The sequence below is a fragment of the Liolophura sinensis genome, chromosome 1 (genome assembly GCF_032854445.1).
Source record: "Liolophura sinensis isolate JHLJ2023 chromosome 1, CUHK_Ljap_v2, whole genome shotgun sequence".
In the NCBI taxonomy this organism is placed as follows: Eukaryota; Metazoa; Mollusca; class Polyplacophora; order Chitonida; family Chitonidae; genus Liolophura; species Liolophura sinensis.
The window spans coordinates 11,330,602-11,355,617 of NC_088295.1; the positions used below are offsets into that span (position 1 = coordinate 11,330,602).

Sequence of the window (25,016 nt, forward strand, 5' to 3'; positions counted from 1 at the left end):
CTATTTTATTTCCCGTCTGTTATGAACCACTACGTTACCTCCCGTCGGCTATGAACCACTATGTTACCTCTCGTCATTTATGAACCACTATCTTATCTATCGTCGGTTATGAACCACCATCTTATCTCCCGTCTGCTATGAACTAATATGTTATCTCTCGTCTGTTATGAACCAATGTCTTATGTATCGTTTGTTATGAACCACCATCTTACCTCCCGTCTGTTATGAACCACCACGTTATCTCACGTCTGTTATGAACCACTATGTTATCTCTCGTTTTGTTATGAACCAGTATCTTATCTATCGGCTGTTATGAACCACCACCTTATCTCCCGTCTGTTATGAACCACTATGTTATCTCTTGTCTGTTATGAACCAATATCTTATCTATCGTTTGTTATGAACCACCATCTTATCTCTCGTCTGTTATAAATCATTATCTTATCTATCGTCTGTTATGAACCCCTGTTTTATCAACCGTCTGTAATGAAGCACTATCTTATCTATCGTCTGTTATGAACCACTGTTATCTCCCGTCTGTTATGAACCGTTGTTATCTCCCGTCTGTTATGAGCTACTATATATTATCTCTCTCATGTAGAGAACTCGTATGTTATCTCTCGTCTGCTATGAACACCTACATGTATCTCTAAACTAGTCTGTTAAGAACAACAGCGTTTTCACTCACCTCTGGGGCAGCTGTCCGTGACCCGGTAGATGCAGTACGTCCCCATCATCCAGTCCACGCTCCTCTCAGGCTCCGATTCAGCATCAGAACTCCGCTCACGTACACAAAAGTTGTGGAGGAAACTGTGCGGTTCGTAAGGTCCCATATAGTTATAGTGATATCTCCAGAAGGTGTCCCTAGCAGCCAAACTTGTGTATTTCTCTTCAAGAAACAAACTGACCCCGCCAGTAGTCCAGTTGACACCCCCTGGGCAGCCAAATGCTGACATCGGTAAGCCGTAACTTCCTGATGGCCACAAAACTTCGTCTTCAGATAAAACTAGAAGGAAGAAAAAACATGATTAACTATGTCAAGCTGTAAGTCTTGGGTATAAATCAAGACTAAGACTAATCAGGCCGACATCCTTCTGTGAGAGATTGTTTTTATGTACTTTTACACTGTGTTAGTCAGTGCAAACTTACCAATTTCACAACTATCGCCTCGATATCGTGACATGTCACAGTCGCACGTGCAGGATGCTTCATTAAAGCGGCCACCATTGTAACACTCCACTTCCGGTACATCACAGAACTCCCAGGACTGTTTCGGATCGAGGGTGTAGCACCATGGCCTCTGGAGAATGTAATGCAACCCGGAGGGCTCTCGGCAGTAGTTGGCCACCTCGTCTAGTGTCGACACGGAGAAGTAAGACTCATTAGAGTAAGGGTGACTGTGTGGGAATTGAGCGTCCCATCTCTGACAGGTGCGGCCATGACGAGTTGTGTTCAGGGTTCCATTATACAACTGTCCTGCCAAGCGATAGTCGCAAATGCTGGAGACTGGAAAAACAATGAATGAAGTCAATGAATGAATGGATGAACGAATGAATGCGTGCATGAATAATCATAAATGCTGGAGACAAGAAAACAAATGGAAATAGTGATGAATAAATGAATGGATGATCATAAATGCTACAGACTGGAAAACAATCGGAAATAGTGAATGAATTAATGAATGAATGATTATGGTCTAACGCAACTTCGGCAATTCCCGTCATATCGAAGTCATTCCACTTATTATTTTGTGACAAGGGAGGTTCACCCAAACTATAATAACTTCGTTCTTTATCTCTGCCGTTTACTGTTACGGTGATTGATTATTGATTATTTCTGTCCACGAATATTGACAAGCCTATCAGGAGATGGAGGCCTCTTTGCCAAACCACACAACATGAGAAGATAAAGACAATAGAATTAATAGAGTTGTATATCTGCCAAAGGAATCGTTCCTGCCATCAACAGAGGCTACAGATGACATGCAGATGATAATGCAATGGATTAAAAGTTGTTTTGAAGACAACTATAGCACTGAAAATGCTGTTTGTATTATGTAGAACTTCCATAATGTGAAATCCACAATTGGATACTGGTGGAGGAGAGAAAACATGTATCATGATTTACGCGCTGTAAAGAGTTAGATTTTAACACTTTGTAAACTGCTGTAAAATGTTGTAATCTAACACTGTCATAATGTCAAATGAACAACATTATGGTGGGAGGAAACCGCGCAGAGCTTGGGGGACGTAACATTTTAAGATGTTGACATTCTCATTTTACAGTGTTTAACATACTGTATTTTCTTAATATTTAGGAAATGATGAAAGTTTTCTAGAAATTTCAGCTTTCTGGAGATCTAAACTAATTAACAAATGAATGACACAGTATGTAACACGATTATTCGACAAAGTAATGGCTGTGGCACCAAGCGCATTTAATGTGGTTTCGAAAAACCAAGCCCCAGAGGCTGATCAAACCGCTATATGAAATTCTGAATTGTGAAGAAGACATCGTGAATGAAAATTCAATTCCTAATCTAAATCCAGCTCTAATACTGACATAACCCATGGGTAGGAGCTACACGTCACATAATACTGACATAACCCATGGGTAGGAGCTACACGTCACATAATACTGACATAACCCATGGGTAGGAGCTACACGTCACATAATACTGACATAGCCCAAGGGTAGGAGATACACATCACATAATACTGACATAACCCATGGGTAGGAGCTACACATCCCACAATGGGTCAACGCAATGTGCAGCAACAGAACAACTCCTCGCTTAAGAACACGTTATGTATATTTACGAAACGGTAAAGTTCAGAGTTTTGTAATGCCTTGTGTCATGAAAAGCTATAGAGTATTTCTTTTAGAGAGTCGCCTATCAAATCAGCTCTAAAATCAGTCATTCTCTCTACCAAAATTGCCTTTAGTCAGTGAAACGTAACTACACAAGCTCTGCACATATATATGTTGGAAGTCCATATTCTTGCAAAGACAATCAAATTAGAAAACATTTTCTAATTTATAGCGTTAAACTGCATAAGTTCAGGTGACGTCATAATTATTTTTAAAAATTGTGGCATGCCGGAAATGGGCGTGGAGAGTGATTTTTTTACAAAAGGTGAACCAACGTGGGGTTAGCAACGTCTCAGCAAATAGAATACATTGTGTTTTATAACAAAATTCACCTTTAAAACCATACTGCTATGAGATCATATACTACAAGAGATGAAATAAAATTCATTTATGAAGGTTATGTTATACTAAACGTGTTAACAATTTCAAATATAATAATGTTACATAACAGGTTTTACAGTAAAACCAATAGCAGTTTAGGTGACTGTAATCGACCTCCGTCAAAACATGTTGAACTCCGCCCAATATCCGGCCTGCCACTGTTTTTCTAATAATTATGACATCACCCACGACAATGGGTTTTTGCCGTCGAAACCGAGCTTATGGACTTGAACATTATGAATTAGAAAAAGTGTTCTAACATTTTCCTTGCAATGATATGGACGTTCAACATATCAATGTGTAGAGCTCGGGTTTTTATGTGAGACTGACGTAAGGCAATTTTGGTAGTGAGTATGATTTTACAGATTGCTGAATGTAAGCAACTCTCTAAACGAAACAGACTATAACAAGCTTATAACGTATATATTGTAATATCTAACGCGTTTAGATAAACTCTGAACGTCCCTGTGTTCCCGTGGTGGAAACTTTGACCTGTAGAACAGAGGCTCCAATTGCCGGCGGACGCTGTCGCTCACAGATGCCTGGGCTCTTCACAGTTGTTAACAACTGGTTCCAATCGTCATTACAGTCCTTATCTTGATCTATCAATCACATTATGATGCATAACTAGGCACGGTAAATGTACTCCCCTGGGGCGGAACGTGTGTCTGACGTAAGATGTGCACGAGCCGTGGGTTCAATCCCGGCCTAGGGCATGGATTGTCTAGATTCCCTCGCTCTCATTGTTCGTGGTGTTCCTTGGTTAAAATAAGCGGCCAGTGCAGCTAGTCGGTTCTTTGTGCAGTCTTGCCTTCAATCAGTGATGCAAGTCATTGCGGCATACGTCATACCAAAAAGTTCGTCATTATGTTGCCAAAGATCGGTGATTTAACCCCTGTGCTCCAGTCATCCGGGCCCCTCCAAGATACATGTGGGAAGTCCATATAGGCTGTTAAACTTCTAACTGACTGGCGAAAATACGGGCCGATTTATGGACCTGGTTAGTCAAGTCTAGTTCAAGCCCAGCTGATGCTGACTTCCTGTCAGGCAGTACGTGCGGAGGCCTTTCAGCAACTTGCGGATGGTCGGGTGTTTTCCCTGGGCGCTGTCCGGTTTCTTTCCACCATAATGCTGATCGCCATCGTATAAGTGAAATATTATTGACTACGGCGTAAAACACCAATTAAATAATAAATAAATTGACTGTAAGCCACAAGGGTTTGGCTCAAAATCGTGTGTGTGTGTGTGTGAAGGATACTCCATTAAATGCCTCCGTCCAAAGCTTTATGTACTGAGCAATGGTTGCATCATCCTCAATGGAAAAAAACAAGTTCAGAGAATTCGGAGTCACTGGCGATTTGTTTCGTACATACTAGTTACATCTAATCTAGAGTGAATACCAGTAGTCTACAAGGCACATATTTAAACAGTTGTGACTGTCGTGCATGCCATTGAGATCTAATCTAGGTATTTAAAAATAGTCAAAATAGTGCCAGTCTGTACCTAATATGTAAGCTAACTTCATGATAACAAAAACTATGTAAATTTCCAACACAGCCCAAGAAGAAGTAATTCTGTCAGATTTTACGCAGACAGGTCATGGACATTTTCTTGAGTAACAATATCATTAGCTGTTAAATTATGTCGCCTGATAAAATGATATATTTCACGAAGAAAGAAGCGAAAGACTGTTTCCAACTGCATACATTGCTTATATTTCTCGTCCACACCGTTGAAGTACAAATTCATGTTATGTCACCCTGACCCGCTCAGATTGTTCCGGGAATCTATTCATCACTCGTGATGAAGGTTTTGCATTATATAAAAGGACTTCCTGCGTGAATAAGTTTGTCAGTCCTGTTTCTATTTGACCTCCGGACTATTTATGCATATTTAAACAATAGTGCTTAAATGGCATTGTTTTAACCTTATACGCTGAGAATAAAAGGTTTGTGTAATACAGTAAAATGAGTATACATGTAATCCCATCCATGTCTTGATGATGAAGCAGAATTTTTTGCCTGTTTAGAATCACATAAATGCTCATCATCACCTTCATGGATACCGCCTTGATGGACTGAAAATTAGAGAATGTCCACAGGACATATTTGTAACTACGATACCAATTCCCATGGTACATTGCCAAAACATTTAGAAAAGTTTTCTGGTCATCATATCTCCATAGATTACCCAGAAATAATGGGAGCCGGATCAACTGTGTAAATGATCAAGAAATAACGCGTAATTTGAATAAAGTTATTGAATATGCCATCAATGGGAAATGCAACACGCTAGCTAAGGGAATGGGATTATGGTTTTTTGGCTTCACAGGAGGTAGCTTATTACTGATAGACTAATTATTTCCCAGGTGGAAATTATTCTTTCCTCGTATTATAAAAATTCTCAATATCTGAAATGCCAGTGAAAAATGATTTTGACCAATAATTAAATTAATTTTCGTCTGATAGTCAATGTGACAGTCAATATATCCATCCAGGTTGAGATTAAAATAAAAATCTATCGATTTCCACCAATTTCCACCTGAAAATTCCAAGTAAACGAATATCTAATTCAAAAGGCAATTAAATGGCTATTAAGAGCCACCCTAGCAGACTGTCAGTTGACGTGAAGAATAAAAAGTGTGTTCGGCATAGCTTTCCAGTGAAGCAGGGTTACACGCAATTCGACAATGCGACAGGCCCCCTACGTGAAAACAGGTTATGGTATGGGGCCGTCTTCAACACAAATCATCATCATCCTTGCATATTGTTCAATTTCAAAGCTACAAACAAAGCGCTCGTGGTCGGGCTGGACGAGTCAGTGTTGCGATTGTGGGCCTTAGATATTTGTCAGGTATCTAGTGGAGTATGACGGTTGCCTCACAGTCCACTCCGGTTTCGCCCAAGGCAAACCACCTGACCTGTGTCATAAAAGTGATCATACCACACGGAATAGATCATTAGGGTGCGCTCAGTCACGGCTGTAACAACGATTATATTCACCATTAAATGGGTCCGCATTCAGAAAACGTCCCCTGGTGACACTGATAGAATAGAGCAGGCCTGATGCAATAATTTGTTAAGCTGTTTTACTGGGGAATATATATAGAGCATTCAGCTACATTTGATCACACCGGTACTAATCATATAACCAGTCAAATTATATAATGAATCAGGCCCTTCTATAAATATATAGCTAGATTACTGCCACAGTACCAGACATCATGACCAACGAGCACTGGATCAAAATAGGAGTCACAATAGACATTTGTATATCAGCCGCAACTAACCAATATGGACGTTCCGGGTCAGTATTAAATCTCAAGATCAAGTTTCGAAACAGTGTTCCACACAAAACACTAAAGAACTAAGAAAAAAGTAAGAAATTCATGCGTGCTAAGAAAAGTCAACAGTTTTATATCATGATGGAAAGACGCAAAGGAATCTTTCCAGCCCCGAGAGAATAGGGGAATTAAACAGAATCCTGAAGCATGGTATCAGAGATCCCCAACACCCCGTCGATATCTGCTTTCAACAGAGCTGCATTCATAGTAAAATTTAAGAAACTTAAAGCGGGAAGACGTTTGATGAAATATCCTTGACTTTTTTAGTAATAATAATAATAATAATAATAATAATAATTATATATATATATATATATATATATATATATATATATATATATATATATATATATATATATATATATATATATATATATATATATATATATATATATACTCATTATACCAATGCTTCCCGCCCTGATCCTATCGTCAATGTAACACATTACAAGTTTTGAAGTGGTGCCCGCATTAATTTATACACCATAATTAGTATCAGCTGAAGCCGTTTTCTATACCCAAACAGATCTCATTAGAATACCTTAGGCATTAACTAATATGGGACAACAGAGGGGCAATTATAAGATGATTTTAAAGAGTTATAAGGGCCTTCTATTGTCCCACTGGCAGAGTCCACCTCTACATAGTCAGATCTTTGGTCATAGCCAGCTGTTGCAGGGTGGTGATTTACTCCGGTCACTCCGACTTCCTCCACCCTTATGTATGTTCTGTGTATGTTCTGTGATTGTGTGTTAAATGTTATGACAACACGCCATTTTGAGTTATTCTAGGCCAGTGACGTCTAATAAAATGAAATTAACATCACTGATTTTTTTTATCCAATTCTACTTAAGCCATGGTGACGTGTAAGTTGCTACATTTATGCATTTATATGAACAGTTAGAATAAAACCCTAACTTAGGTAAATTGACGAGAGGTCGTATTTCACAGGTTGCGTGTGAACACTGGCCAGATATCACAATGTCGTCGCTGTTCCGATTTACTCTCTGTGCTGTACATCTTTAATTATACTATACATTTATAGTATGGTGTATATACTCAAAAAATAATCCCATAATATTAACAGAGAGTCTGTTGTCTGAATGATACTAGAATGTATTCTTCTAGTACAACAGATTATTCTGTGAAATATACACACATACTCTATTAACTCAACATAAAAATTCTATTACGCTAACAAGATATTATGTTGAATATGACACAGTATTTTATATTATAACTATAGCATACATTCTAGCATCAGTCTGCCAACAGACTGTTAAAATTAACAGATTATGTTTTAGTGTAGTGTATAATAATGTACAAGTCATTTACATTGCATGAAGAGATTTATTTCATTTATTTATTTGATTGGTGTTTTACGCCGTACTGAAGAATATGTCACTTACACATCGGCGGCCAGGATTATGGTGAGAGAAAAGCGGGCAGAATTTGGGTTAATAAACATTTTTTCATAACATTGTATGTTTTTTATATTAATCGCCAGTACGGGTCTTGAATATTTGTTACCAAAAGCAAAATAAAATGCTGCTCAAGAAAAGCTGAATTGAATACAAGTAAACAAAATCTTCACTATTGTGTTGTTACATAGAAAGCTTACCGCAAGACATAAAAACTCTTGGCCTAAAACGTTATATTCCCTGGCAACACAAGCCATTGAACAATATAGCCTGATATTGTTCCAGTATCATATCTTCGACTTGCCTGGAACAAAACTACTGCCAGTGTTTCCCTCTATTACACAGGCCGTGGAGATAAAAACTGCACAGAAGATATGAACTGAAGAATTAATGATGTACAATAACATGAGGTACCATTTCGGTGGGAGACTATATCGGTTAAGCCATCAATCCCATAGAGTATGTAGGCTTCATTCCAATGCAGAATCATTGGATGAAGATTCTGCATAAAGAAGCAGGGTATAACCACCTGAGATGCCAAGCAGCTTGACAACGGTGTAAGAACGACAACAGTTTCGTCTACGGCTCTGGCCTCATTTAGTACTTTAGACTATGTTCTAGTTTCGGTTAAATCAGATTGGGGAAGCGTGTTATGATTGCTATACGGAGGAAGTCTTGCGCATGAGTTGCACAGCCCACAGTGTTGTTCACCACAATGGTCTATCAAACGTGGCATTTAGCGTGAGGGAGCGCGCCAGTTCTACAGGCGCCTTCAGTATAGGATTGTTGTACATCTACCCTTTACATCAGCACGTCTTCACACAGTCGTCGGCTGGACAATGCTTTCCGCACCGCTCATTCAGCTGGCCCAAAATTAAGTGACGTGACCCAGGTGGCGAAAATATCGACTTGCTTCTTAAAGACTTCATCAATATCTCTAGGGACATAGATCCCGACAAAAGTGGACACGTCTGTCCTGTAAATTTCTTTACGGCTTCAGTAACTGGCGAGACTATCTATAAAGTCTAATCGAATCTAACCAAATAGTCCAACGGAAATTAAGCAAGCTCTAATGAAAATGAAATGCCATGCAGGATACAGGTTAATGGAATGTTAGTGGAAAATAACTCTCTGGCCATCTTCGACACTGCTGCAATGTCTCAGATAGACAAAAATACAGGATGCGATTATATCAGCACCACTTGTATAATGTACGTTCATTTTTTTTGAGCATTAGTAACTAAAATATGAAATGCTACCAAAACAAGCGTGACAAATTATCGCCAGTACACATCAGTAATATGCAGTACAGGTACCATGATGATGTACTTAATGAGACAGTCTGCAGAGGTGATCACACTGGAATAAAAGTGGTTATGTAGGCTATCAACCCACGCCTGGTTACAAGGAAATGTCCAAAGCCATGCTGCGTACAGTGAAGGTAGGCTGCGCTGATTGTGGCTCTAAGGCCAACTGAGCCCTCACGTCAAAGCCAGCATCGGTCAGCCAGCATCGTTAAGCCAACATTGGTAAGCCATTTTTTAATAATCCAGCGATTTAAACTTTTGAATGAAGCCAGTCAAAGCAACGTTGGCCAGATAGTCAATTCCAACTTCCACCATGTTCCTTCCTGGTGGTTCTAAAATTTCTTCTCCACCGAACATTTCGATGAGAATTTTGCTTTGAACTTTTGTTTTCTCTTTTTCTTAAAATAAAAGGGTACCCTGTCTCTGGATGTCGTGGGCAACAAGAATTCTCGCGCAAAGACTATCAAACTAGCGTGCACCCGTCAACGATAAATCATGATGATAACTGTAATGTATATGAGCGACACGTACCTCACCCCTTTTCCATTCTAGTCTAACAATGTTATCGCTACGAACTAGCAATCCAATCACTTTATCGATCGAATCAGGAAGTCCAGCTGAGTTTACGACAGTTTAGTCTGTCTTCGAAGATGCGGGATAGGCGCCTTCTATAAGTCATCAGGATTCACATTCCGCAGAGCTCTCAGCGAGCTCTCGTTGGGATCGTGTAAAGCACGGTCTTATGGGTACCACGCTGCAGTATTGTTCACTAACAAAACATCACAGTCGAAACTTCCCATCCCATTCTGTGACAATATGCTTGAACAGCAGCTGCATCACAAAAAATCTGCAAAGCCTTGACCTTGAAAGCAGTTATTAAATGTTTTTTCTTATTTTTTCTTTTTCTTTTTTTTTTTTTTAAATATTTTTGTGTCTTGTCACATAATAAATGATAATGCATGAAGGGGCGGTGTAAATGCAGACATGACGGCAGATTTCTGACTTTGTCTCCAGGTATAAATCCACTTCACATAAATAAATATCTTCAGACAAATATCGACATCAAAACCTTTTAATTACTCTCCATAGAACGTTTTGTTCCTCAGAGCAAAATAAAAATAAAATAAAATGCAAAAAAAAAAACACCAACACCAAAACACAAACACAAACACCCACCCACACATAGTCTAATAAAACACCAAAATATCAGGGCTCAGTTTTACAAAACGGTGTTCGACATTTTTTGATCGTACATTTGTCGTACTATATTTTGTCCGTCATTTTCACCGTACCTGTTTGTGCGATTATCATACATGAACGACATTCTTGGGAAACTGGCCCCAGAATATCTAAATATCCGAATGAACAAATCTTATGCGTGGATGGTAAGCCTACCTGACTTAGAAAGCATCCCCAGGACTACGAAGACTAGGTAGTGGAGCTGACAAACTGTCATCCGCATGTCCATGCCCGGTCTGGCCTACGCAGTTCAAAGCTAACTTGACTTTCGTCCAAAACATTGACCGTCACAGCAAATGCAAGCATTTATGTACCTGATGTTTTTTTCTACATGCAGCAGACACGAACACTGCCATCAGGTCTACTGGTGACGTATATGCTTCTATAACCAATGGGCACTGTGTCATACTTTATTGACAACTGATTGGTTTGGAAATTCCCGCCCACCTTTTTAAGCCATTGTTTCCCTAACACGGAATCTGTTCATTCCCTTCATGCATGATGCTCTCTGGCTATACGCGAGCTGAGATGCTAGCAGAGATAATCGCGTACAAGGACAATGCGGAATTGATTATAGACATACAGACGATTATTTTCACAGTACAGAAGAATTAATCTTTCTCTATATTCTATCCATTTGAAACGCCCACGAGAATGAAGCAAACTTCCCCAATATCCTAAAATTAATACCTATCTTTGTTAGTTTTCAAGATTTTAACAACAACTTGTAGGACGAACTCATAAATTTCATGGATAACACCTCAAGTGATTAATTAAATGTATTTCGTATCATCATCAGCCAGTCATGTTTCTTGTCACTTATGTATATCTCTGTCCAGTTATGTTCTTATATACATTCAACTTGAATTCAATCATTTGTTTATAATTATAAATGCTTACAAATATCTTCTTTATTGTATTTTCATGTATTTATTTGGTACAAGAGGAATAGCTTGAAGGCTGTAGAACTGGGCTACAGTTCGCTTGTAATCATAGTTTTGAAACCTTACCAAAGGATTGCCGTAAGTGTCACTCCAAAAACGTTTGCAAGAAGCAGGGCAAACTGTTTCATTGAAAGATGAGACGAGGTTTGGAGGAGAATGATGAGCGTGTCCAGACTTGGCAAATATCAGACGCAACAGATATGATGAAAACTCTGGTGCCATTTATATGGTGCATATTTACATGGCGTCAAAATTGTGAGAATTCAAAACACACATACATGATAAAACCTGACACCACAGATAAAGAAATCAAGATGATAACAATTCAAATGACATCCATATTTTGAAAACCAACATGACGGAAATCTATATGAGCAAATGCCATCTGAAGAAACTCGGAAGACATTGATAAGATTGGGACATTTATGAATCCCCTCAACAGCGGTCAACAATAGCATGAGGGGGGATGCCAGCAACCTGCGGATGGTCGTGGGTTTCCTCCGGGCTATGCCCGGTTTCCTCCCACCATAATGCTGGCCACCGTCGTATAAGTGAAATATTCTTGAGTACGGCGTAAAACACCAATGAAATAAATAAATACAATGAGGGAACATTCTACAGGGGTCAACAATAGATTGAGGGAACATTCAACAGCGGTCAACAATAGAATGAGGGAACATTCAACAGCGGTCAACAATAGAATGAGGGAACATTCAACGGCGGTCAGCAATAGAATGAGGGAACATCCCAAAGCGGTCAACAATAGAATGAGAGAACATTCAACAGCGGTCAACAATAGAATGAGGGAACATTCAACAGCGGTCAGCAACAGAATGAGAGAACATTCAACGGCGGTCAACAATAGAATCAGGGAACATTCGACACCAGTCAACAATAGAATGAGTGAACATTCAACAACACTCAACAACAGAATGAGGGAACATTCAACAGCGGTCAACAATAGAATGAGAGAAAAATTCAACAGCGGTCAACAATAGAATGAGAGAACATTCAACAGCGGTCAACAATAGAATGAGGGAATATTCAACAGTAGTCACCAACAGAATGAGAGAATTTTCAACAGCGGTCAACAGTAGAATGAGGGAACATTCAACAGAGGTCAACAAAACCTTGTCCAGATCACGACACGACTGAGGCTAGAGGACACGGAGAATTAGAGAACATTGAGCAATGGTGAATAAGACATTTTCCAGATTAAGACACGATTCAGGCTAGACACGAGGAATTAGAGAGCACTGAGCGGCGCTCAACAAGACCTTGTCCTGATAACGACTCGACTCCGCCTAGAGGACGCGGGGAACCAGAGAGCATGGCGGTCACCAAGGCCTTGCTCAGATCACGACATGGCTCAGGCTAGAGGACACGGAGAATTAGAGAACACTGGCCAGTGGTCAGCAAGGCCTTGTCCAGATCAAGACACGACTCAGGCTAGAGGGCACGAAGAATTAGAGAACATTGCGCAGTTGTCAACAAGACCTTTTCCAGATCAAGACACGACTCAGGTTAAAGGACACGAAAAATTAGAGAACATAGCGCAGCTGTCAACAAGACCTTTTCCAGATCCAGACACCACTCAGGCTAGAAGGCACACCGAATGAGAGAACATTGCGCAGCGGTCAACAAGACCTTGTTAAGATCAATATAATACTCAGGCTATGGTAGGTCTCAAAACTGAATATACATGACATAACCACCTTTTTCTGTCGTTAAAAATGTTTATCAATATTTCATACATATGAGAATTAAGCACTCATAAAAAGGGCAGCGTGCATCTAAATACTGAAGATTTGCGTAACATGGACACCAGCTATGCATGTCACAAATTTTGCTGATGGCATGGGCCTATTCTTTAATGTGTGGATATTAAAAGGAATCTACACTATTCTGTGCCGCAAAATTTTAATCCAATCCCTTCACTCGCCCACTAATTTTGTTACATGACCTGCGTTGGAATTTATATTTCCGACTGAGTCGCCGTACTCGATAATCCTCAAACAAGCTAAATGTCTTCTTCCACACAAGAATAACATTTAGCATTGAACTGGTTTTAGTTCGTTTCCGAAAAATAAAAAACAAACATGATGAGGTACTCACGAGTGTAGGGTACGAGTACCACGGTCAGATATATCCAGTGGGTTTTTAGCTCCATTCTCTGTCTACAGCATGACTAACCCACGGGAAATGAACAATTGTCAGCCGCGATATTTCACAGTGCAATTCAGGTCAGAGTCAGGCGCTAGTGGAAAACACACTGAAATTATAGCTGTGTTTAATGTAGATGAATGTAATTATTAAACCCGAGAGTCCGCAAGCAGGCTAACGCATGACTCCTCCCCAACACGTGTAATACTACCTGTTCTCTGGGTATGCAGGGCTGCTATACAGGCAAATCTAAAACCACAACAAGGGAGCTTTAATAGGTGTGATTACGCTGTTCTCGACTGCGGGCTCACTGCAGAGAAACAAATGCGTTCATTTATGTGACGGTACGCCGTAATTTTGCCATTGAACACTTCCAGTTTTCACTCCGCCATAATAATAATGCTGAATGCATATATTATGTCATCACTTACTAAATCCTGCATCACAGCAGCTTCACGACATATAGCAAGAGGGTGGAATTAAGGTCGGTGGTCACAAGGAGTTCGTGCTTATGAGATGTGTGACGGCAAAATATCACGGTGAGTGGGGAATCTGCTGGTAATGTGATCCATCTGCTGCAGGGAATATACTTACACTCTACAAAGTAATCTGTTATCTGAGTGATGCTAGAATGCATTCTGTCATTGCAACTGAAGTATCATGCTGAAGACACCAGACAGAACACCCCACGCCCAACCCGTCCTGTCTCCTCACTCTAATATATCAATGCTGAGCTCCAAGTGAGACAGCAACAAGTACCATTGTTTGTCTTTGGTATGACCCGACCAGTGTTTTAATCCAGGGTCTCCGACTTCGAGATATTTTGACCTAAATCAGCTTGAAATGGGTTTATATCGGTCAGAGCGGAGGACTGTCATCTCGGTAGGCCTGGGCCTAAAATTGTGAGGTCACGACTGAAAACATTGAAAACATAAAAAAATCTTGCATTCACTGAAAGTTGGTCATGAGGTAAGTGTTCAGTTTGGGGTCCTATTTTTAACTAAAACCGTACAATGTAGTATGTTTGCTGTAAGAGGCTGTTTAACCATGGTATGAAGGGGTGGTTTACCTGTCAGTACTACGATTTGTCAGGTAATTGTCAGGTAATTGACCCGGATCTTGACTTACGTATCCGACATTGGTACAACAATTACTATAACCACGACAAGAACACTTACCTTCAATATTCCTATTTCCCCGGGTTCTGTCCGGTTTCCTTCCACGATAATGCTGAACGCCTTCGTATAAGTGAAATATTCTTGAGTTCTACATAAAACTATAATCAAATACAAAAATATCCCTAAGATAATTCTCCAAAGAAAACGTCACAAAAAAATAATCCAAATCTTGATTTTACATCGTACACTGGACATTTTATTGTACATCCGCAGCCAGATTTATGTGGGGTTGAAGAAGTTGAAGAACCTGCTTGGAACCCCGACATACTGGTCCCATACGAACCTTCACGACTTAGGCCTGTATCTTCGGAATACCGTTTGAGTGAGGTAGCGCTATAGATATATGGCATGGAAACTGGGTAAAAGGAGACAAAGACTGAAACACTTTTGACAGCGACGTTAAACCCCAACCAAACTATCTGCTTACGGGGTTATAATTCAGTGGCCGATACGCGGACTCCTGAAGGAGTCTGTCTGGTCTTCTGTACCCTATCATACCTATACACAGCCGTACATAATTGTCACACTAGTGACGCTAGTCAAACCAGTTTCGACGCCACATATGCTATCATTTATTTGATTGGTGTTTTACGCCCAAGTGAAGAATATTTCACTTAAACAACACTGGCCAGCATTATGGTGGCCACAGAGCGTGTAGGCGTGACATCAATGCCATAAACACCACCGTTATTGAGCCAAACAGTCGTGGAGTGATGTAGAAACACCAAGCCCGACAATAGTATCCAGGACAAAATCAATTTCTGCAGTGTACTGCGAACGCCAGACTTGCTGGAAGACACCACGATCAGAGACAAACATGAGTCTGGGAAGACAAATTGGCAGAATTTATATCTAAAATATTGCATCCATTTCCGCAATAGGCTACTCAATGGCATCTGCATTGGATGAAGTCAGTTCGGTTTGTGAATAGAGGAAATCATACAAAGCGGAAATGTCTTGTCCAACACCCAATGGCGAGTAGATTTGGATACGTTGGATACGTTGTTTTATTGGCCAGGCGTTTTTGGTCTCGTAATTTGAGTACCGCGTAAACCACCAATCAAACTGTAAATAAATGTTTGACCTCCATTAAATCCTCCTGGTTGAACTACTCCGTATCAATTTCATCAGTTTGAAACATTCAGTATAAAATAATAAAACCCACGTAACAAAAACACATAAAAGACGACTGTTTTGTAAGATTGTATTGGCTTTTGTCCATGATAGTGGCTATTTACACATGGTGATGCATTTGTGAAGTGAAATCGTGTTAGACTTATGAGTAACGTGCAGTGAAGGTGAATATACGAAAATACACGACTGTCAAACTTACGAAATATATTTGTACTACACTGTGAAATACCTCAAACGACAAACGGCAATATGAAAAATACAGCTCACACACATTTTTGTTATGTTACAGCTTGATGTCAAATAGGACTGTATAGCACGTGACAGAATCTCACCCTGGGACTGTCTCTCAAGCCTTTGGGGCCTCTCTCACAAAACGTCGTAAATCAATGGCACTATAACCCAGACAACGTATTTTACAAAAAAAAAAGTTACGAGAAATACGGCTTACGAAGTTTTGTGAAAGTGGCCCTGGACATCGAGTAAAACCATGGGGGAAATGTATCACAAGTGTCGATACAGACATGCTAATATAAAGGTATGAATGTGTGCACTGAGCAGAGGTTGCCTGCGGGTGACTGTCCTGAAATTACCGCCTAAAATTACGCACTGAAACTTGCCCTAAGCGTTACCCTACGTAATTAGATTGGTGGCCGAGCCAATTACACTGATGTGTAATATTACGATAGCATTGGGTGGTTACTGGTGCTCTGACATTCAAAAGCTGCCCTACCTTGTGTAAGATTGTCAACATGTACATACATTTCAGAAGAAATCAAAATTTTTCAGGACTTCACGGGCATTGCATATTGCTCCTGGATCGTTGTTCAAAAGTGGATCAACAATGAAGTCGGGTTTCAATTTTAAATTCTAAAAGCTTTAGCGTTTACATATTGTACACCAATATGTACAGACTCCAAATGGTGTATTCCATGGTCGTGTACCTAGTTATGATGTGTCTCTCTTGAATAGCCCTTTTGCTCAAAACACCAAAAAGCACATGCAGACAGACAAGCAAAATGCAACGTATTGTGTTATAATTTAAAATTTTGATGAAAAATCCGTATTTACTAATCAAACTAAATGTTACGTATTTACGAACAACAGCCTTTCAGCAAATATCAGACTCGTATGTGTAACATGTATCGGGTCAAAATGATCTAAAAGTTTGAAAAAAGTTATAATAAGACCCGCTTTATAAATTTTACTGACATTATCAATTTTGAACGGTAACACGTGCACAGACGAGGCTAATAGTTTGTGAAAGGTAATTATTAGGGCTAATCTAACATAACAAAAATTTGATTACATTTGTGCTGATAGATTTTTTGACCCAAAATCTCCAGTATAGCGTCTTTAACATGGTGCATAATCAGGGCGGTTTTCACTTTTAACTACCAGGCCTACTTCCTTTTTCCACCTTGATCCCTTCCGTAAAAAGCGGAATAAATAACGTTACAGACTGACGTCTTAATGTTTAGATACTTTTGCTCATTCCAAATAATGACCCATGCTATACTTCAGTCGGCTGTATAACAAATAACTACAACATCATTCCTTTCCTATAAAGATGTAACAGTTGCATTTGTAACTGTACTCCAATTTAATGTTATCATTGGGAAGTAAGCATGCGCTGAAGTGCCTAAACTGTTAGCCTGCTGGTTGTGGTAAATGTCAACATAGTTTAACCCCACATCATCTGTCACAAACAAGAAGGAAATAGGGCACAAAACAGATCCTAATGGCAGGCCGGTCGTTTTCATCCTAGGTTTTTGTGTTTCTTGATTTGCTTGTAGTCTAACACTTTAACCGCCGGGGTAAGTATCCCTCACAGTGCAAGCATCCCTCAAATTGCAAGGTGCTGCCCATAATTCACACCTCATTCTTTTCATAGCTTTGTCCATTAATGTAACAAATGACAAATTTATAACCAGGTGATTTGTGTCATTCTAACAGAAATGAAATGGTAGCATGTCTAGGAGAAATGCAAAACAATAAATACATACAAATTAAAAAAATTTGTCTAAATTTTTTTTAATGCACAATTGGTGCATTATTTCAACGGTCTTTAAAACTAATCTATTAACAGGTAAAAAATAGGTTGAAATGTCATGAGTTCTCTGAAAAGTTGAAGTTCTGTGCATAAGAATGTACTACAATACACAACAAGTATAGATCTGTAGCAGATCTGTAGATCATTCAAGATCCACAACAATGTAATATTTGAGACAAAGTTCCGGTCAAAGTCAATACTTTGAATTTTCGCCTTGCATTACAAAACCATTTCCTTCAGAAAATTAAGCCAAATAGGTGGCAGTACTTCAAAAGCTCTTTGACTGTTGAAGACCTTACGTAAATTTTCATTTCATGTCACCAGGTGTCGATTCCACAAAGCAATATTAGACGAAAGTCAAAAGTTAAAACATTAACATGTTGCACTGATTACAGACCAACAAGTTTAAATTGTGATATATTTATGTTACCCCAACACTTGTTGGGTGTTCGCAATTTTTAACTCTCGAGGTCCAAATATAAATGTTTCTATCAAATTTCAAATGTTTGCTGAAATCAAAACTGGCTTTGTGCAATCGGCCTCTAGTCTTGAGGCGTTAAATCTATCATATCCTAAACAACATAGAACAACAGCTATAATAAATATGCTGAGCTGTTAACAAGAATTTCTGTGACAGTTACAACATCAAAATCTTTTATGAGAGACAACCAGCTGGAAAACAAGCTAGGGATACGTCAGTCACAGCAGTCGGGTTCTGATGGCGTCAGGACTTTATTCCACACTTGTACTAGTGTTTACAGTTAGTTTGGTGCAGTTAAGTTCCTATCGGAATTCCATCCATGATTAGTAGTCTGTCGGAAACACAAATGGCGTGTTACCTCTGATGCTGCCAGTAGCTTCAGTCTGTGAAGATGTGATGAACTGAGTGAAGATCATATCAGTAGGAGACTGGTGAGAGTACTCCGTCGACAGCATGTCACATCACTTCCCAGTCTCAAGCAATAAAACTTCTGTACAATTACATCGCTCGCAAGCCCTGCCTTCTCACACAACCTTGTAGCGGGACTTGTTGCCGGACTGATACGAATAGGAATTTTGCTGAAAGACAAAATAGAGCTCTTGATCGCTTAATATACGTTAATACATGCATATGGATATCAATCAATATCTAGGTAAAGTATTAATTCTAGGTACTACCTGTAAAGTTCAAACTCTTTCACTGCTAAAAGTATAAAAATGTTCTACTGTACCGTGTAACTTGTAAGAAATGTTAAGCAAATATTTTTGATTGGATACACTATAACATCGATGCACGAAACAATTTAACAAAAAGTTATTTAGAGTAAACATATCATTGAGAAAATTGAGGAGTTGGATGTCGTGACCTAAAGAAGTTTCTAGATGAATGCAGTGTCATTTGTGTTTCCTGAACATGGTGAAACAGGTGATTGGTAAAGTAATGTCAATGCAAGTTGTCTACCAGTTTTGACAAATCATGTGATGCAGCTGGTAATAACATAAGTTTGAATACATCTCAAACACCGAAATAAAATAATCTTTTTTATTTGATTGTTATTTCATTCAAAAAGTACTGCAACCATGGAACAGCAATAAGTTATATAAGTGAAGGAACCTGGGCAGAGCCCAGAGCAAACCATCTCTACTGGGAATGTTCCATCCTGACAAAGCACTGACTGAGCCAAACAGCTGGATTTGAATATGGGGCAAACAATAAGATGCTGATACGTTCATATGTACAGTAAAGAGGACTGTATGTACGTACGCTTTGCTTTTTTACAACTACTTTACAACTTTTTATTCATAGGGAATTATTTGGAGTGCATACACTTGCTGTGGCAGGGTGAGTCCCTGTCGCCACTGAAGTATCATGATGAAGACACCAGACAAGACACACCATCCAGTCACATTACGCTGTAACCGGGCCAAGCATTCCTGTTTCCTTGCTCTCCTCAGGGCTGAGAGTCAAGCGTGGCAGCTACAAGTACTATACAGAGGATCGTGGGGTTTGACGTAACAGATCCTTTCACTGATCTACATATGTCAGGCTTCCTATTCCATAACATATTGATGAATACATCAGTCATTCTTCAAAAATTAGCTGAAGAACGTCAGTATTCCTCACAACCCTGCAAAAAGAGAGGTAAACAATGCAAAGTGATGATAAAAACACAATGATAAGTTTTACAACTTACTAATCTAACTAACTCCTCCTTGATTAGCCTTGTGATTTCTTTCTTAGCTTTCTGTATTGCCAGTTCACTGGTGGCCTCAATGGCCAGGTACAGTTTACGCTCCCCTTCCTTGATCTCCTTGCCCGGTAGGATGTATGTCCCCCTGACTGTGATACCAGCCTCTGAATACTCACAGATCTGGGCCAAAGCCTCCTGAAACAGACACAAGTGTTGCCATATGTACAGGTATGTTCAAAACAGGTGTTAGATTAAGTAAAATACTCCAGAGGCTGATAATGAGTCTTGCCTCCAGGGATGCATGCAAACTGTTATTTATTCGAAATTGCTTCCCAAACGAGGAGTTGACATTTTGTTTTTCGCTTTATCTAGATACCAATTTTCGGTGTAGCCAGTCTTAAACAAGGAAGTCAATGATGAGGATCTGCAATAATGTAAATAGAAATACTTTGGCCAAACCAATGTTTGGGAAACTAACATCAACAGTATGACCATACACATGTATATTACACACAAAATAATACACATAAAGAAGGTGACTCTTATCATAAATGTAACAAATTATTTCGTACCTAATGCATAATTTGTTTTACTGTTAAACTGTCAGCTTCATTTTAACTCAATATTCATTCTGATGTCATCATGGGTGAACAGTTTTCCCCATCACACTACTTGTGTGTTATACTGTCATCATGGGTGAACAGTTTTCCCCATCACACTACTTGTGTGTTATACTGTCATCATGGGTGAACAGTTTTCCCCATCACACTACGTGTGTTATACTGTCATCATCGGTGAACAGTTTTCCCCATCACACTATTTGTGTGTTATACTGTCATCATGGGTGAACAGTTTTCCCTATCACACTACTTGTGTGTTATACTGTCATCATGGGTGAACAGTTTTCCCTATCACACTACTTGTGTGTTATACTGTCATCATGAGTGAACAGTTTTCCCCATCACACTACTTGTGTGTTATACTGTCATCATGAGTGAACAGTTTTCCCTATCACACTACTTGTGTGTTATACTGTCATCATGGGTGAACAGTTTTCCCCATCACACTACTTGTGTGTTATACTGTCATCATGAGTGAACAGTTTTCCCTATCACACTAATTGTGTGTTATACTGTCATCATGGGTGAACAGTTTTCCCCATCACACTACTTGTGTGTTATACTGTCATCATGGGTGAACAGTTTTCCCCATCACACTACTTGTGTGTTATACTGTCATCAAGGGTGAACAGTTTTCCCCATCACACTACTTGTGTGTTATACTGTCATCATGAGTGAACAGTTTTCCCTATCACACTATTTGTGTGTTATACTGTCATCATGGGTGAACAGTTTTCCCCATCACACTACTAGTGTGTTATACTGTCATCATGGGTGAACAGTTTTCCCCATCACACTACTAGTGTGTTATACTGTCATCATGAGTGAACAGTTTTCCCCATCACACTACTTGTGTGTTATATTGTCATCATGAGTGAACAGTTTTCCCCATCACACTACTTGTGTGTTATACTGTCATCATGAGTGAACAGTTTTCCCCATCACACTACTTGTGTGTTATACTGTCATCATGGGTGAACAGTTTTCCCCATCACACTACTTGTGTGTTATACTGTCACCATGGGTGAACAGTTTTCCCCATCACACTACTTGTGTGTTATACTGTCACCATGGGTGAACAGTTTTCAACATCACACTACTTGTGTGTTATACTGTCATCATGGGTGAACAGTTTTCCCTATCACACTATTTGTGTGTTATACTGTCATCATGGGTGAACAGTTTTCCCTATCACACTACTTGTGTGTTATACTGTCATCAAGGGTGAACAGTTTTCCCCATCACACTACTTGTGTGTTATACTGTCATCATGAGTGAACAGTTTTCCCTATCACACTACTTGTGTGTTATACTGTCATCATGGGTGAACAGTTTTCCCCATCACACTACTTGTGTGTTATACTGTCATCATGGGTGAACAGTTTTCCCCATCACATTACTTGTGTGTTATACTGTCATCATGAGTGAACAGTTTTCAACATCACACTACTTGTGTGTTATACTGTCATCATGAGTGAACAGTTTTCCCCATCACACTACTTGTGTGTTATACTGTCATCATGGGTGAACAGTTTTCCCCATCACACTACTTGTGTGTTATACTGTCATCATGGGTGAACAGTTTTCCCCATCACACTACTTGTGTGTTATACTGTCATCATGGGTGAACAGTTTTCCCCATCACACTACTTGTGTGTTATACTGTCATCATGGGTGAACAGTTTTCCCCATCACACTACTTGTGTGTTATACTGTCATCATGGGTGAACAGTTTTCCCCATCACACTACTTGTGTGTTATACTGTCATCATGGGTGAACAGTTTTCCCTATCACACTACTTGTGTGTTATGTAAAACTGATCAATAGCAGTGCAGATGTCTGACCTTGGAGGTGACTTTCCACCTGGCAGTCTGTGGGAAGTCGTTAATGTCAAGCTCCTCCTCGTAACGTTTGAACGTCTCCTGGGTCTGTTCTTGACCCTCCTTCTCTTCTTCAGACTGAGGACGGTAGCCCAACTTAGCATTGATCTTCTCAGCCATTTGCTCAGCGATCGTCTTTGACTGAGAAGGGAAAACAATCAAAGCTTACCTTTCCTGTTTTCATGACCAGTTGCGTCTTTTGGAAGGATCAATTACATATCAATGCTATCCTCTTTCGAATGGTGGTTTAAACATCATATATGTAATACGTCTATATCAGTAATAATGCTTCTAATAACAATAATTTTACACTTGCATTTTGCCATGCTGCCTAATACCAATTCAGAACCATCTGCCATGGTAACGTGATTTGACTTGACTGATGAATACCCACGTAGCTACAGCATACTGCTAAGAACGGTTTATATCTAATCAGATCTTTACCACATTACTTTGGAAGAAAATCCATGTATCTCTTTTATGTGTACCCTAACAAGCTGAACAGCACCAAGGTGGCTATAAAAGCTTACTGCGACTTGAGGAGTTGCCATCTCGCCCTTGAGAAAGGCTGCAGCGGCTTGTTGCGTAATGTCCTGGGCGTCAGGCCCCAGACTTTTATTAATGCGGGCAGCCAGACGTTTGGCCAGCTCCAGTTTCTGCTGATTACTGGCTGAAGTGGGCTGGGCAGGCTGTGGAGGCGTGGCCTGAGCTGTCAGCTGCTGGTTAGGGTTGGGCTTAGCCACATCTGTCACACGCTTAACACTGGCAAACATGTCCTCGATCTGCTGGTCAATCTGAGCAAAAGGAGAGCCAAACAAATAACATAGCTATATATGACCAGTCATATACATCAGACATCACACTAAAATCATCTGTAATACCAGATGACAAAAACAACAAATGCCTGTTACATTTTAGAGTTAATAAATTTAATTTGATTTGAAAGAAGATGTAGGCAAGAAGCTGTAATGTGGCCATTACTTTTTCACCTCCTGTCTGTTAATATATTTGGAATTCAAAAGTTTAACTATCTTGTATGAAATTCACCGTGTGCCCGGCACCTTTCAAAACTTAGACAAAAAGTTATTGTCAACAGCCATATATTTTCTTGTGAAATGGTCTTGACAAAATTACTAGTCTGGTAACTGAGTTAGTCGTCTAAGTTTAGACTTTACATTTTTTGTGAAAGGGACCCCAGTACTCACATCCACACCAGCATCCTCCTCATCAGAGTCCTGTAAGCCTAAGGCAGCCTTCTGTAATTTCTTCCTCTCATTATCCAGCTGAGCTTCAGTCTCATCAAACTTAAACCCCTTGCCTTTAAACCCTGAGGTACTGCGGATCTCTTTACCTTCCTAAAATCAAACCACATGCATTTATGTTTCTTTTGCTGGACAGTTGTGAAGAGTGGAAAGAAATGTATTCACTGGTCTCAAATATTACATTTGTATCAAATGTATTTCTAACATCCATAATTCAATGGCAAATAAAGATTGACAACAGCTGTTTCCCTGCCATACAGCCTCAGTTATAAAAATTATCCTTTTCCCCCAAAACCAATCAAAACTAATAGAGTAGTAAAGTACATATAACATATAAATAACCCAAATACTTTATAAAGTGGAATTTACGTATACAATTATTATAAAAATGATGCTAGAAATGCAAGCTTCATAAAATCTACACCCCATAGCTCACTCAGAATGTTTCATAAAATCTACACCCCATAGCTCTCTCAGAATGCTTCATAAAATCTACACCCCATAGCTCTCTCAGAATGCTTCATAAAATCTACACCCCATAGCTCTCTCAGAATGCTTCATAAAATCTACACCCCATAGCTCTCTCAGAATGTTTCATAAAATCTACACCCCGTAGCTCTCTCAGAATGTTTCATAAAATCTACACCCCATAGCTCTCTCAGAATGTTTCATAAAATCTACACCCCGTAGCTCTCTCGGAATGTTTCATAAAATCTACACCCCGTAGCTCTCTCAGAATGTTTCATAAAATCTACACCCCGTAGCTCTCTCAGAATGTTTCATAAAATCTACACCCCATAGCTCTCTCAGAATGTTTCACAACATAGGTTGTAGAGGTGCTTGAAAAGGTTGAAGAGTTAGGGTAGGCGGAGAAAATACATGTGCAATAATGATTCTTATCACAGCACATGGTGGCCCTCAAATGCCTAAGCATAACTAAAAATTATGAGAGTTATGACCACAGAATGATTCCCCTTTACACCATAATGGTCCAAGCCAAATAAAAGTTATATGCCCAATTTACTCGACCTTTCGTTATGCTACATTACAT

The 25,016-nt window shown here is 39.5% G+C and overlaps 1 protein-coding gene across 2 annotated transcripts in view; it reads right to left on the reverse strand.

Annotated features, from left to right (window-relative positions):
- Window positions 1-16,049: 16,049 nt before the first annotated feature.
- The window catches only part of LOC135473286 (probable ATP-dependent RNA helicase DDX46), a 30,911-nt gene continuing 21,944 nt past the window's right edge, over window positions 16,050-25,016 (reverse strand). For both annotated transcript variants that reach the window (XM_064753145.1, XM_064753137.1), the window contains 5 exons: window positions 23,909-24,058; window positions 23,234-23,497; window positions 22,668-22,844; window positions 20,206-20,397; window positions 16,050-19,090 (listed from right to left, as the gene is read on the reverse strand). In XM_064753145.1, the coding sequence (XP_064609215.1) occupies window positions 19,037-19,090; window positions 20,206-20,397; window positions 22,668-22,844; window positions 23,234-23,497; window positions 23,909-24,058 (837 nt within the window). In that variant the 3' untranslated portion in view covers window positions 16,050-19,036. The remainder of the gene's footprint in view (window positions 19,091-20,205; window positions 20,398-22,667; window positions 22,845-23,233; window positions 23,498-23,908; window positions 24,059-25,016) is intronic.